General features: G+C 35.4%; 1 protein-coding gene across 1 annotated transcript; it reads right to left on the minus strand.

Moving 5' to 3' along the window:
• Positions 1 to 899: 899 nt before the first annotated feature.
• LOC121425943 (DNA primase small subunit-like) lies at positions 900 to 16,116 on the minus strand. Its single transcript, XM_041622065.1, has 12 exons — positions 15,903 to 16,116; positions 9,234 to 9,391; positions 8,444 to 8,550; positions 7,723 to 7,796; positions 6,677 to 6,813; positions 5,995 to 6,053; positions 5,257 to 5,369; positions 4,956 to 5,053; positions 3,646 to 3,848; positions 3,014 to 3,117; positions 2,421 to 2,519; positions 900 to 1,745 (listed from the first exon to the last, which is right to left on the minus strand). Exons 1-12 carry the CDS (start codon positions 16,039 to 16,041, stop codon positions 1,726 to 1,728), a joined length of 1,311 nt encoding a protein of 436 aa, XP_041477999.1. The 5' UTR covers positions 16,042 to 16,116; the 3' UTR covers positions 900 to 1,725.
• Positions 16,117 to 16,847: the final 731 nt, after the last annotated feature.

Below are 16,847 nucleotides of genomic sequence, written 5' to 3' on the forward strand. Positions count from 1 at the left end.
GAAAAGGATATTTTAATCCTCAAAATATAAAATCTATTCATTTCATGATTAGCATGAAAATGTTTTAAATAAGATGTAGGTATATGATTTCTCATGGTACCACTACATTACCTCCATCATTGTAACAAAACATCCACTCATTTCTCTTGGCTTGTACAAAGCCTTTGAAAATCACAGAAGTCGAGAGATAACTGATTAAGTTGCAGTTTCCCTGTATAATATTGTATAAAGAATGTGAGCACATCACTCCAGGTTGCTGGAAAGGCTACATCATCAATGAAAGTTAGTAGAGTATTTTAGGGGTACTACCTACAATATTTAAACAAATTCATATGTATGTCCACATAAATTAATATAATTATCTAAATGGGTAGACTGTTTAATTGCAATTTGTTATTTAACCAAACCTCAACATTATCACATCATTGAAGAGGGAGTCCATAAGAAATTTAGTTTGATACATGCAAAAAGGGAATTTATGAATGAATGAAGCCTCAGTAAAAAACAAGACATTTTGAAGTTTTTATTTTGTGATGTCACGCGGTAGTAACTGCCCCATATGTTACAACATAAATTCAATAAATATTTCTTGACAGAAGCATGTATGAAATAATGCGTCTGATGATGAATTGAATGAACGATTAAGACATTTTTTATTTCTGATTTTCTGGAATCTATCACATGACATATTGAAACTGCTAATATTGGTGCCACAATATTATATATAACTTTAAAATCTGTATCTGTCATTGTTTTATGGATCTTTGCTTAAAACATATTGACATATTGAAACTGCTAATATTGGTGCCACAAAATTATATAACTTTAAAATCTATATCTGTCATTATATCAGGAAGTTTTATCTCCATTCCATGGTCTACAAGTATAAAAATGAAGAAATAAAAAATGATTGGGCCCCAAATTTCTTACTTTCGATTGTAATTCTTTTCCACGCAAGGTGTATTCGTGTAGCAATGTAACTGAGAATAATTGATGTTTTATCATAATAATAACTGACATGTAAAGTTGAGCTTCATTCTTCCTCTTTCATTGTGCAAATAACATAATAACATTTTCTGCAGAAGAGGTTCAAAATTTAAAGAATAAGATTGCAGATGGTTGCTGAATCTCAAAAAGAAATTCATGGATCACAGGTATCAATAGATATTCAAAATAATACATCTGTGAAGCACGTAGACACATCGTTCAGATGTACTAAGTGCAGATTATTATTCTTGAATATGACACTGCAATCAAGATACGTTCATTTTGTCTTGCACTGTGAGAGTAGTGATTGTGTTTCCATAACATTACAACACAAAGATGTTTCATTGCATCGTGCCTGCTGCAAGGATAGGCAGGTTTAATATCATTATTTTTACTCACCATTCCAATTTCTTGATCAATCCATGCCCTAAGTCTTTTGTTGATGATATTTGATGCTCAAGAAGCCAGCCATTACAAGAATAGAGACAGTAATTTGACTATAACTGAAAATACATTGTAAAAGTTTTGTACCATTGCTATCTGTATTTCACCATTTCTTTCTATTTGCCCCACATTACACAAAATGCTGCAAAAAATGTACCGTTCTGCATCGCTGAGCTCTTGAGAACAGTTCTCATATTTGTAGGCAGAATGGGAATTGCTCCCTTGCTCATTGGAGTGGAGTTATCCGTTTTCGGTACTACTGCTATTAGGGTTTGCAGGTTGCAGGTGAAGACTTCAGAATTCCATTTGCTGATCTGTACATGTGATTTGAAAAAAATATACACTTTTTTTGTCAACAAGAGACTGAAAAATCTAGCATTGCATTTATATTACCTTGCAATGTTTATTTCTCCATTCCTTCATTAAATACATTTTATATTAAATAAATCATACATTATACAAATACGTTAAATTGTACAAGCAGAAGTGCCAAATACACAACAGCACAAATTAGAAACTGAACAAGTACAACCGAGAATTGTACCATGTGCCTGTCATCAAGGTCCATGGCTCAAGCTCTTGTCAAATCTTTTGAACTGGACATTAAAGGATGTATTTAGAGGTAAGAATAATAATAATATAGGTATATTTACCCAGGGTAGCCACTTCAGTTTTGAAAACTGTTTTACCTGCGGGCCCTGCTATTATTCGTAACGAAGTCATAACGATCATATAAAACCACAATCATACACTCAAAATAACAGGGGAAAAATTTCAAAATTCAAGGCATATAAGTGCCCAACACACAGAAATCTGAAATATGAGGTGTCTGAATAATTAGGCTCCCGAAACCCAAAATAGAGTATCAATAAAGTAAATTGTACATTAAAATTAATGCATTTCTGTTTTAAGCACCTATGGTTTTCATAAATGATTTGCTAAAGAATTCTTGTTGTTGCATATTTAAAAACCACTGAGAGAATACTCACCACTTTGTTCCTGTAATTTTCCTTTCCATGTCTTCTCCATGGATACAACAAACTTCTCAAAGACTTCAACATTCTTTAGAAGGCTTGTTTTCTTGTAGTCTGCAAAAATCATGAATGAAAAAAAAAAAAAAAAATTGGAAATTGAAGATAAATCATGCAAATGAGGGGGAAAACTTAAAGAAGAAAATCAATACCCTAATATGTAGTTCAGTCTGTTTTATTATTTTCAGTTTAATTCAATTATTAGATTTGATTTGTAAAAAATGAAAAATAAACTGAATTATGTTTCATTTGAACAAGAATGTAAAAAGTGTATAATCACATAACATTTCAGTTTTTAAGTCTCACTTGATAACTTAAATATTGTACTACCATGGTTTTTACAAAAATTCAATTAATTTACACGACTTTGGACCTCTAAAATAGCAACACGAAAATGTTACACTCTAAACATGTTCATCTCCAAATTTTATTCAGTCCGCTAAAACCCTCTCAGGAAGGTTTGATAAAATGATGATGATATGACCGACATCACAAAACAGATAGTTACACATTTTGTAGGGGGGGGGGGGGGGCAACAACTGATAGCTTACCTTTCATTCTTTTCTTTGTGGGAGGCTGATTTTCATCATTCTCTGTTGATTGATTTTTTGGTTGATTCTTCCGATCATACTCATCAATTTCAAGGCACAGTCGGCTAAAAAAAGTAACATAGAACATGCATGACAGTAAAATGAAATCCTATTCAGATGTTGAGCAACAAATGCCTTTGACTTTGCACATAAAAATGTTGAAGTTTGCCCAACCATGTTTGAATGAATCTCAATAAATTTAAGACCTTGGAAGATTAGCTTCTTGTTAAAAGAAACAAAGGAAATGGTCATTATGAACTTTGTAAAATAAGTTTTTCAATTATTTACAGACCCACTTTAGAAGTGAGTCTTCTAAAAGATTAATATATGTTAATCTTCTTCCATTTAACAATGTGGAATTACAAAGTTTAAACTAAATATAGTGAAAACAGGATTTTTTTACAATTAAAATTCATAGAGGGTATAGATTTTACTAACACAAACAAATCTTGTGATAAATAAAAAAAAATTTTTAAAAGAATCTAGTGATGAATAAATCACTGTACACATAGAGTCATAGACAAATACCAAAACAGTGCTAGGAGATATTCACTATGAATTGATTTAACCTCCCAGCCACATGTCTTATATACCTGATATCTGGGACTGCCATCGGGTCAAAACGGTCAAGCTCAGCAATATCCATGGGAACGCAGACACGCCCAGTTTTAGGATGGACACAGAAGGGACTCTTCAGAAGATGGTTAACACCTTTACTCACGTTGACGTCCAGTCTTGGGTAGCAGTACTGAAAGGCTATCTCGGCTACCAACTGACCCCAACGCTTGGCCCGGCCCTGAGAGATCAGAAATATGAATATTCAAAGAGAGGCCCCATCAGCAGAAAAACAGTGTGCCATTCTTAAGAGAGTGACCAAGATAAAAAATAACTAGTCAAACCTGTCTATAGTGAAAGCCTGTCCACCAAACTTGTCTCCCATTTGAAAGGAATATATGTTCAAGAACCTGTCTAAAAAGCCCACCTGCCAAGTGGCCGCATCTTCTGTTTCCCTATGGTGGCCTTAATGGACAGGTCTGACTGTATTAAATTACATACGAGATTTTCTTATGGCTCTGATTATACAGAATTTAAACAGAAAGGACTATAAATGACAGAAAGTAAAAAAAAAATAAAAAAAAAGACACATCTAAGTCTAGAACTAAAACCCAAACCAATTACTTATGTCAGTTGCCACGGTGTCATGGCGGGCTGGTTCTAAACAGAGCCGCAGCTGACGCACGTCTGTACACATTTGTATTTGCAAATGGATTTGGCCTGTCTGAAAAATAGGTTGCAAGCAATCTAATTCCGATAGCAGCCATTTTCTCCTATGAGAAACACACGCTTTCATTCGGCGATTCATTTGTTTAGAACCAGGCTGCCATGACACCATGGCAACTGACATCATCGCTTTAGTACTCTATTGATGATCAATCCCATGATTTTGATTTACAAAGTTTATTTATAAACATGTCCATGCAGATTTCAACTGTTAACCTCATTTGATCTTTGACCACTAAGAGACTGTAGTCCTTGTAAGCTATATGTCATCCTTATTCATTTACAAATAGGTTTATAACTAATTAAATAGTTTAAAAGTTACCCAAGTCAAGAAATTTGACTATTTCAACTCTGACCTACATGTGCATTATGCGACCCTCAAAAAAAAAAAAACCTTGAAGCCACAGTAAGATACCAACCACCTGAATTTTGTTGCAAATAGGCTAATGATTGGAAAGTTTTCAAATTTCCTTTACAAACAGTATACCGTTAAGAATCCCTTGATGTCCCTAATCATTGGTAGCTAGAAAAAAATCAGAAAAGATGAACATGTCATTTTTAATACATAACTGCACATGAGAATATTTTTAAGGATTACAAACTTACTGAAACAGTAACTTACCACCGATACTTCTCTGCTAACTCTTTCCCTAAGCAATTTCCACCTCTCCAAAGAGTTTGACCCTTTGGCCATGTCATTCTCTAGATGACCTCGGAGAGGTACACAGGTCAAAGGTTAAGGGAAATACTCAACATTTCATGTAAATTTCATTCAATAACCAATAATGAAATCATTCGATAACAACTCTTTATTTTGCTAGCATAAGAATCTGCCTGAGATATGAAACCCAAGCATTGAATAGAAGTGTGCACCGAAATTCTTGTTAAGCCTCAATTCATAATTTTGTACTTGTAAAGGATATTTTCATCAGGAACGAGGGCCAGAACTTTCTTCCATGAATCTTTGTCACCGAGGATGTCCTGTCTATTGAGAGCGTAATCCTCAAAGTAGCTTACTATCACCTGTTTAGCTCTCCTGAAAATAAATAAAAACAATAGAGTGATAAAAGAAACAAACTCCAATTGCAGTCTTAGATTGTATACTGTATATGTGATGAAATAATCTCCATCATAACCTCTGTCCTCAATAATCAGCGACATCATCACAGCAAAAGAATTCATGGTATTTTATGACTGGGCAGATATGAATATGCTTAATGTCAACATCATCATCATCATCATCACCATCATCATCATCATCGTCGTCATCACCATCATCATTGTCTTCATCATCACCATCAACATCATCATCATCATCCCCATCATCCTCATCATCATCATCATCATCACAATCATCACCATCATCACTACCTATCAATTTGTTCTCAAAATTATTGAAACCAAATGGCACAAATTTATAAAGTTGTAACATGGTACAAAACCATGGACTATGGGGATATTGTGTATGCACCTAGGCTCATTTCACCAAATACTAAGAAAAGTCCAATTATAAAAGCACACTTTTGAAAAGGACCCTAAAATCATACTTGAATGAAGCCTGATAATACAATAAGTCTGTGTAGTCCACTGTTTTGTACCATGGTACAACTGAATCCACCTTTGTGCTTTGTGGATACAAGCCAATGAGACTAGAAACTCACTCTACAGATGGATGTAGCTGCTCTGGAAGGCTTACTTTCTTCACCTGATTTTCTCCTCCCTGAAAGAAATAAACAGAATATCAACTTTGTCCATAACTCAGCTCTATTAATATTTTTAGTATTATAAATTACAAATTGTTACAAAAAGCAGTTTCCAATCTAGGTTTTTAAAAGACCTCATACTCTCAATGTTACCCTTTTTGCAACAGAAAATTAATGTTAAGAATTTTCAGTTTCTTTAAACCATAAATTCAAATGATGGTCATTATCCCGTTATCTATATAAATAATAAATCTATATTTTTCTTAATGAAGAATAAGAAATTGAAATACCATATAGATTTAGTTACAATACAAACATGACGGGCACCACAATAATAACTGTTCTTGCTTTGAGAATACACTATTTGACATTTATATTTGTAAATGAGGTGGCTTGATAGTCTGAGGTCTGCTTGATAACTTTCTCACAGAATTTAAATTAAAATAATTGTAGAGCATATCTCTGGAGTCCGGACCCCAAAACCTGAAATTTCATACAAAACAAGAATAAATCAAAATATTCATATGTACTTGATATTAAAGCAATCAGGTATTCATAATGTAAATATTACCATGCAAAATTACCTTCTTTAGTTATCAGGAAACGTAGCTTAGTTTAGATACATGTATTAAAGGATTACCTTGACAATGCTGAGATATTCTGCAATTGCTGACCGTGCATTCTGAGAGAGTTTTCTAGCAGCCTCGTCGCACACCCAACAATGAACACCACGTCGACCTGAATACACCCACAAACGATGCTCAAAACCAAAGTCCTCTGCACAAATGATCAATTCAAAAGTTTTTGCTCAAATTAATCAGCTTATAATGTTATATTGTTGAATTATTCAAGGGGACAGCCATATTTCTTTTGTTTGTAAATTTGTTTAATTCAGTTATTTGTCAAATTCTTCAGTGTAGCTCAATTTCTTCTCCAACCGTAAACAAATAAAATAGTGAACTAAGATTCAAAACAGTTTGGATGTTACAATTGTTTCGCCAAAGTGATTTGCTGCTAGCTGTTGCCAGTTTCAGTTGTATACTTTTAATTCATGTTTCTTTTAATATTCCTACACTGACCTGGATGGAGGTAAAGGGGGTGTGGGAAGGAAGACCTGTGGGTCGTGGTAATTTAGTTTACCTTTTTCAGACCCAGGCAGCCCCTTTATCTCTATTCCAGGTCCTTTGTATTATGTCACGTAATTTATGTAATTTGTATTGTACTATAATTCATGTATTTTGAAATGCATAAAAAATAAAATAAAAATACTAATACTAAATTGTAATCACTCCACCGGTCTGTCGGAGTTATAGTGCAATCTTGGGGTGAGAAATGGTAGTAAACACATACGGCATCATAATAGGCTGATATATTAAAGCAAGAATATTGAGAAGTACTGCATGGTACTCTTATGTCCAAAGTCCCACTTGGTGATGATATCACATAGAACTTACGAAATTTAGTTCTTAAAGTGATTAAATGTATTTCTTCAGTTCATCTACCAGTCTGCAGAAAATGGCACTGGTGACATCAGTCGGTTCGACTCGACCCGGCCCTATTTTCTTAATGCTCGATGCTTGTTCCAAGAATTTGGGATTTATTTCACTTAAAATATTAATGCTAGCTTTCATATTCTTATGAAATATACATCCACATCGTATTTCAAAATATCTATAGAAGTCTTACCAAAGAGGGCACTGTCCACAATCTTTATTGCAATCGTCATCAGGGGCCAACATTTGGAGCATATATCTGCACCTCTGTTATGAGTAGACAACAATATTTAAACAAAAATAAAACAGTTGTAATAACTATCATATTCTTTTATACATATCAAAACTTCTCATCAAGCAACTTAAAGATAAATACTGGTATCTCCTACATGTTTATGCCATTATGCCTCTGCAAATTTATGTATACATCTGTATGTCAACTGATCATTGTAAACTTTTGACCTGACCACAGCAAAATATATCACTTATACTGTTGCAAACTTGTTGTAATTATTTTACGATACTCTCTCCTCTTTTCCTATTATTTTATACCAACATTCATATAACTTCTTATAGAGAAATAGGATGCAAAAAGGGGGGCCCAAGAAACTGATAGAACGCATTTATTTATTGCCATTTTTGTAGAAATAAGCTATTCTGTGGTGCACTAGAATTATCATCCCTGGTTTACCTCGAGCTGCCACTTCCAGGGTCAGTGCCAGATGATACCCATTCACTTCATCACGGTTGAGTGCAACACAATGTAAAGGAAAACACACCATAGTTGGGATTTGAATCTACAACCCTCTGTCTGAGAGTCACAACCACCAGACCACGACAAAGCCCCATGGGAGATAAAATTCCAACATGCCCCTTATTTCAGGAGCAATCATTGTACATGTTATTTCACTTACTGGCAACAACTCCTGACATCATCATAATCCGTCATATCAATATCAAAGACAAGCTCTTTCTCCTGGGCTTGAAATGCAGCCGCCTTTAACGTCCGATGGTCTTTGGGCTGAAAAGTTAAAAAATATAGGATATTAAAAAAAAAGAGTATAATTCGCAGAATTAAAAAACGGTCTCATCAGCAATCTCACCCCCCCCCCCCATTATCAAATCTATTTTCCTGCCAATCCTGTCATGAAATACTTAGATGAATTGCTTACACTCAACACAATTATAGAATTCATAAACTGGTAGGTTGTGAAAAATGTTGGTGGTACAGTGGCTTTGAAATAAAAAAGCAAGTCGAACATTGTGAAATAATGAGAACTAGTTGATAATCGAGTATGCTGGAAATTACCTAACAAATGATCTTCAAATTACAGCTGAATATGCCGACATGAATGTTTCCACTTTATGTATTTCTGGTGGCTAGAAATTGCAGTAAAATTTTTATCATTCCACAATCAAAATGATTTGCATATTTATTTGTATTATTTATTCAATATCATGCATTTAAATTCATTTAATGCCATTGAACTTCTGTAGTTTGTATTAAATTCAATAAAATCCAATGGAAGCACATTGAATGTTACATGCACATTGAGATAATGGTATTCAAAATACTATCTTATATATCTTGACTAAGTTTCACCACCACAAACATCTTCCTTTGTGAAATAATAATAATGTGACTTATAAAGCGCCAAATCCACTCTGGTTTAAAAGGTTTTAAAATGGCCCTACGTAAAATACCTTGTGCGTGAATACAGCGCCGATATCAATCTTGTATGGACATCTTTTCTGTATCTCTTTCTCCAATTCATTCTGGTCACTGAACGATTGGTAGCGGATGTAGATGTCGTTCTCAAGAGTGAAGGAAAACTCACGATTCAAAAAGTAGCTCTTTGGAACTGTATGGACAAATTGCATTAACATTTAGGTTGAAACATTGAAAATGCAAAAGAGGAGGGAAATAATGCAATTGTCAATGGTCCGATCAGCTTGACAAACAAAGCCATGCATGGTTTAAATTTTCTGGCTGGCAATGGGCCAAACAATTGGACAATTGTTTTCCATGACAAAAGCCAAGATGGCAGTGTAATAATCAACAAATTTTTGTGGTGATTCCTGAAGAAAAAAAATTGGCCTGGCATTTCGCGAAGAAAAGTCATATTTCGATTATTGTTCCGTTAAAACAGGTGGAATGATTACTATTTTACCATCTGCTGGCAGGAAATAGTTTTCCAGAACTTAACTAACATGCATTTATAATTTTTTTCATGTGAGACTGATGTATCTCCTGTGCCCATTTCACGCCCGTCTCATTGGCTAAGGAAATGCAAGATACATGCACATGGCCACAGCAGGCAGTACCAGGCACTAAAGTTTGTAGCAATACAAGAATGATAGGCATGGCTCTGACAGTGTCCAAGGATTGTCTTTATTGTCTTCATCTTCACTCAATGATTTTGGACAGCCAACAAAATATCGGTTACATCCTAAAACTTTTTTTCAATTAAATTTTTATTTTCTTTTTAATTATGAAATATAGCAACATTTAAATTTTATGTATGTCATGATGACTGGTATTGCCATCCTGCAAGCAGCACAGCATTGTGGAATGCATGAGTCAACCCTTAAAAGCCATCTTAAGATGTGCCATGATTTTCATGTGCATGGCGTATGTAAGTATATTCCCATGACACGAAGCAAGGCTAGCCTCGAGGACTCTTTGATATTTATGAAATATTTTTACACAGGGTCTATACTTTTACATCACAGAGCCTTTGCTTTATGATATTTATCAACCGAGGCAAGTATTTTATGATTAAAAATATTTATCGGCCGATGCAAGTATTTTTAAAATTTAAATTGGCAGCTAGATCTAAAATACACAAGTGTGGTATCTAGATCTAGATTCTAGGTATCGATAACAAATAAATTTTTATTTTCTTTTTAATTATGAAATATAGCAACATTTAAATTTTATGTATGTCATGATGACTGGTATTGCCATCCTGCAAGCAGCACAGCGTTGTGGAATGCATGAGTCAACCCTTAAAAGCCATCTTAAGATGTGCCGTGATTTTCATGTGCATGGCGTATGTAAGTATATTCCCATGACACGGGTGAAGCAAGGCTAGCCTCGAGGACTCTTTGATATTTATGAAATATTTTTACACAGGGTCTATACTTTTACATCACGGAGCCTTTGCTTTATGATATTTATCAACCGCGGCAAGTATTTTATGATTAAAAATATTTATCGGCCGATGCAAGTATTTTTAAAATTTAAATTGGCAGCTAGATCTAAAATACACAAGTGTGGTATCTAGATCTAGATTCTAGGTATCGATAACAAAGAGATCAAGATGGCGACCGACTTGGTGAGTCAACGCTCGTGCTCTCAATTATTTTTCATATTTACTACTATTTACTGAAGGAATAGATCTAGGCCTATATACAGACATATTGAATTTGGGGGGAAAACTTAGTTTTGCCATAGTTTGGGGTCAAAATCCTAACCAAAACTTATATTATTAGGTCTAGATCTACTTTCACCGTGGGAAAACCTACGGTGTGGATAGACCAATGCGTAAGCGAACCAGGCGTCAGTGGGGAGTAAGCCTGCGTAGAGTAGATGACTTTTACTCCCCAGACGCCTCCAGGCTACACCGGACTTGAAATCACCCAAATGGCATGCGAGAGAGCAGGGGCCCGTTTCTCAACACCGTCATAAGTCTAACTTCTTTACTAAATCAGAGATAGTGAGCTACTTGTCCGCTAACCGTTTCACGAAGCCCTCTTTACCAAGATCGGGTAAAACAACCTCACTAAATATTTATGACACCTCCGAACGTGTCACAACTTCTTTCTTCATGACGTAGTGGCATCACGTGGGTAGACTATGACATGCAAAAGTGCCTAGAAATGTGAAAATTATAATCTTACGTAATCAATCAAAGATGTTGAAATTACATCAAAAAACAAGTTGGATAATGCATTCTATGATCATGGTAATACAAAGAATCTACAAAAACTGTTGGTAATACTCCACAAAACCATTCATTTTGAAATAGTAAAATAATTTATTTGATAAAGATTCTACCACGTCAGGCCATCCATAAATGGACTCGTATTTGTCGTTTTCAGACCCCTATTAACATTTTGATAAATTCTATCTCTAATTTATGCATAGAATTTGTCAAATAGTAAGTTTCAGTATCTAAGATTTAAAAGAAAATTGTTAAACTATATTTGGCCAAATCGTGGTTTGGGGAACCACTCGTAGATTTGTGTACGCGCACTTGTGTACAAAGTGAATGGAGGTGGAAATAGGGAACCGTGCGAGTGACTGAATAAAGCGCTGCTGTATGAAGTGAACGGTGGTTCCCTATATCACGATAATGCCCTATATTTTGATGTTTGGAATCGTAAAATACCGTATAATTATCATTTTACAACGAAAACCGTTATGGTTTTACTTTCGTAAACTATTAAAATTGGATATCCCGGGCCGGGGTACCCATCTCAACGTCCACATGTGATTTTTTAGTCACGAGATCAATTATTCATTATTCCATTTTCTCAGCAATTGAATGCTCAAGTCTTCATGGTCTAAGTGTGTATGGCATAATTGTGATATAGTCCCCAAATCCAAAAGTGGGGATTATTAGAATCACACCTACATGTACCAGAACGCATGAAAATCACTCCTTTCTCCAGAACAAGGTCCCCAACTCTCGCACATCACAGCTGTGTAGCAAAATGATAACACACACAAATGAAGCACACTGTATATAAACACTAGGGTTCTCTCCCTATTATATACTCGTGATACAGTCCCCACTCAATGGGAAATCAAGTTCGATTTTCACGGCGGTGGGGACAGTTTAAACAGTATAGTATACTCGTGATCCAGTCCCCATGCTATGGGAAACACAGTTCACTTTGTAGGTAGTGGGGACAGTTTCAACAGTATAGTATACTCGTGATACCATCCCCACGCTATGGGATACACAGTTCGCTTTGTACGCAGTGGGGATAGCTCCAACAGTAGGGGAAGGCGGGGTAAGTTGTGACAGTTTTTGCTTTTTGCATGTTAGAATTGATATGATTAATAATCTTGTCGAAATAAGTACCTTGCCTTGAAATTTAATTCTTCTGAAATATTTTCCACCTATATATAACTTTCTATCCCCACACTGAAAGTCATCGTGACCTTTGAAAAAAACGATGTCAAATGGCTCAACTTGCCCCATATATGGGGTAAGTTTGAGCCACCTTCTGGGGTAAGTTGAGCCACAAAAACTATGTACAAAATGTATGGGGGGAGAACCAGCATGTAAATTTTTTTTGTTAAGAGTCTTTTCACTTGCTAATTCTCTATAAATACTAACATCCTGTAAAAGGAAAAGAGCAGTCATGTAAATTTGCACCTTTCAGCCTGCATTTCAATCAATTTTTATGGTGTGTTTGTTTTTCAAGATACATTACCATAGGAATTACCATGGCTCAACTTGCCCCATGCTGTTTGGCTCAACTTACCCCAGTCTGAACTTAGTGCGATAATTTTGTATCCACACATTTATTATGCATCCATCATATAAAAGACTATGACAAGAATGAAGATCCATACCTGGACTAATAATGTTGTTATCATGTCTTTATTATATTTAAAGACGTGTGTGTTTATAATGCACTTATCTATTTCACACTCTTTTTTACTTTTTTGGCTGAAATTCATATTTTCCGTCTAAAAAACTACTTTTTGTTTCAAAGATGGAAACAATGTGGTGGGGTTAGGGGTTATGCTATGGGTCATCAATACATGACACCACCACAATGTCTGACTCATTCATTATTGGCCTGGGGGTGGTGGCTCAACTTGCCCCTATGCTCAACTTACCCTGCCTTCCCCTATAATGTACTCGTGATACCCTCCCCTCACAACATAAAATCGTGCTCGTTCAACAAGGGGATGGGGACAGTTTCCCGATGCAATGTGACAAGGATAAAAAATTTTAGGGTATGGATGCGGAAGTTGGGGGGGGGACTTCAGCCCCTACCTTTTTCCAAACATAAACGTAAAAATATGACCATAGGATTGTGATTTTATGCACAGCTTCCCCCTTTTGCACCCACAAATGTAATGCACTTTACCCACGAGTGTAATAATTTTTGATCGCCCACAAATGTAATAATGACTACCCACAAATGTAATAAATTTGAAGGGATTTTTAGCGAATCCTTCTAATCTAAAATCCTATAGAAATTCCCTTCATATAGCACAAAAGTGCAAAGTCTTTTTTCCAGACCTGGTTAATTAAAAATTATGAGGTAAGTCCAAAGACTTTTTTTCCAGACCCGGTTGTTTCAAAACTTATAATATAGGTTCAAAGTCTTTTTTCCAGACCCGGTTGATTAAGAAATTATAATGTAAGTCCAAAGTCTTTTTTTCCAGACCCGGTTGTTTAAAAAATTATATAAGTTCAAAGTCTTTTTTTCCAAACCCGGTTGTTTAAAAAATTATAGAATTTCAAAGTCTTTTTTCCAGACCTGGTTGTTTCAAAACTTATAATATAGGTTCAAAGTCTGTTTTTCCAGACCCAGTTTTACAAATCATTTCTTAAAGTCAAAAAGTAACAAAGATCCCCACTCTCTTATTAATGTTAAATAACTGTGTGTGTGTGTGTGTGTGTATTTGAGTTTTGTCAGACGTGTATCAATCAGATATGATTATTTACGTCTTGGACCGACCTTTAACGTCACCATCCGAAAGACGTGACCAGGACTCGAACCTCGAGCCTCTGCATCAATTTGTAACTTCCCCACAGCTTGGATTACAGGCGCACGCCACAACGCCCAGTTAACATGGAAATATAATAATTGTATTAATTTATTAGTATTAAATTAATAATATTAATTTATTAGTGGTAGTATTCATTTTCATTTGAAAGATCTGGGTCTGGATGAAAGACTATGCTATATTTCCATGCTATTTAACATTAATAAGAGAGTGGGGATCTTTGTTACTTTTTGACTCTTTAAGAAATGATTTGTAAAACTGGGTCTGGAAAAACAGACTTTGAACCTATATTATAAGTTTTGAAACAACCAGGTCTTGAAAAAAGACTGAAATTCTATAATTTTTTAAACAACCGGGTTTGGAAAAAAAGACTTTGAACTTACATTATATTTTCTTAATCAACCGGGTCTGGAAAAAAAAAGACTTTGAACCTATATTGTAAGTTTTGAAACAACCGGGTCTGGAAAAAAAGACTTTGGACTTACCTCATAATTTTTAATTAACCAGGTCTGGAAAAAAGACTTTGCACTTTTGTGCTATATGAAGGCATTTCTATAGGATTTTAGTTTAGAAGGATTCGCTAAAAATCCCTTCAAATTTATTACATTTGTGGGTAAATAGTCATTATTACATTTGTGGGCGATCAAAAATTATTACATTCGTGGGTAAAGTGCATTACATTTGTGGGTGCAAAAGGGGGAAGCTGCACATAAAATCACAATCCTATGGTCATATTTTCACGTTTATGTTTGGAAAAAGGTAGGGGCTGAAGCCCCCCCCCCCCAACTTCCGCAGCCATACCCTAAAATGTTTTATCCTTGTCACATTGCATCGGGAAACTGTCCCCATCCCCTTGTTGAACGAGCACAATTTTATGTTGTGAGGGGACGGTATCACGAGTATATTAATTATACTGTTGAAACTGTCCCCACTGCGTATAAAGTGAACTGTGTATCCCATAGCGTGGGGACTGCATCACGAGTATACTATACTGTTGAAACTGTCCCCACCGCCGTGAAAATCAAACTTGATTTCCCATTGAGTGGGGACTGTATCACGAGTATATAATAGGGAGAGAACCCTAGTGTTTATATACAGTGTGCTTCATTTGTGTGTGATATCATTTTGCTACAGAGCTGTGATGTGCGAGAGTTGGGGACTGTGTTCTGGAGAAAGGAAGTGATTTTCATGCGTTCTGGTAGGTGTGATTCTAATAATCCCCACTTTTGGATTTGGGGACTATATCACGATTATGCCGTGTGTATGGTGCATAATATACCTGTGCTATTATTCTTAAAAGATGAAATTCCCAATTCATCACAATATTTGCAATTTTGTTATAATTTTTCTTTTTGAAAATTATGCTATTTTGTGACTAAGGCTACGTCTCGTCTGCTCTTTTTACCGATATCGATATCAATGTATTTTAGTTAGGAAGCCTTTTGAGAAACGGGTTTAGTAAGATTGGAACTAACTCCGTGGTTGGTGGATAAAGATATGACTAACTTGTCCAGGTGTTGAGAAACGGGCCCCAGGGCCCAGAGAACTAACACAATTTACAGGGAGCGATAGATGGGAAAGTGCACTGAATTCTGAAATTAGAATGAACTCACCTCCTCCATAATTAAGCCATCTGTAGTAGGGTCCGAATGGAAACAGCCTCTTGTAGTAAACTGGTAGTAATTCAGGTAGGGTATCTGGAGAATAAGTTGATTTTACTGACGTTTCGTTGCTTTCCGAAGCTGAAGGCATGTTTAACGATAGTTCGTCTTTATTTTACGCCTAAATATTTTTTTTTCATCGGGCGCGGGAAAAACATTAATAAATGTTTCCGTTGATGGCGCTCTATCAAATCTCTCGGAGATCGGTACCACAAGGCCATAGAGTGGAGGTGACAAATGCCGAGTGGTCTTACGTTAGACAAATGAAACTTTGGGGTTCGGTACCCGGCCACGGAAAAATGCTAACAATATATATGTGTAAGCCTACTTGTTACACAAACAAATAATACAAAAAATGGGAATCTCTTTGGCCGGAATTTTCGAACGTGGCCAAAGCCGATGGGCCAAGTAAAAAAAGAAGAAATAAGAAGAGCACATTGTTCAAGCGAGCTGTCACGCTAACAACAAATTGTTTAAACCGATTTTGTAATTGTTTAAACGTTTTAAACAGCTTGTTTAAAAAGTCTTAACAGCTGTTTAAAATGTTTAAACAATATTTATGAGAGTGATGGGCTTAAACAAAATGCTTAAAATTTAAAAACATCATTTTCATAGTGAACAATCGCCTGTGAGTTATAATTAAGCACACAGAGCACAAACTGGGCTTTAATTTGTAACTCACCTATAGACTAAAATTAACACACTTAAGTCCGAAAATTCGGGCCTCCTGATGTCCACCGAACGTATTTATTTATTTTTTATGTTTTCAGTTTAGCAATACTTTGTGAAAGCAGTTGTATGAGTGCCGTCATAATCTGCAATAAGTGGGCAGATGATGTCATGTCCTCGTTTTCCTTTTTACTTTATTTCTATGGTTTTACTCAAAATCATAATTAT

The sequence above is a fragment of the Lytechinus variegatus genome, chromosome 1 (assembly GCF_018143015.1).
Source record: "Lytechinus variegatus isolate NC3 chromosome 1, Lvar_3.0, whole genome shotgun sequence".
Classification (NCBI taxonomy): Eukaryota; Metazoa; Echinodermata; class Echinoidea; order Temnopleuroida; family Toxopneustidae; genus Lytechinus; species Lytechinus variegatus.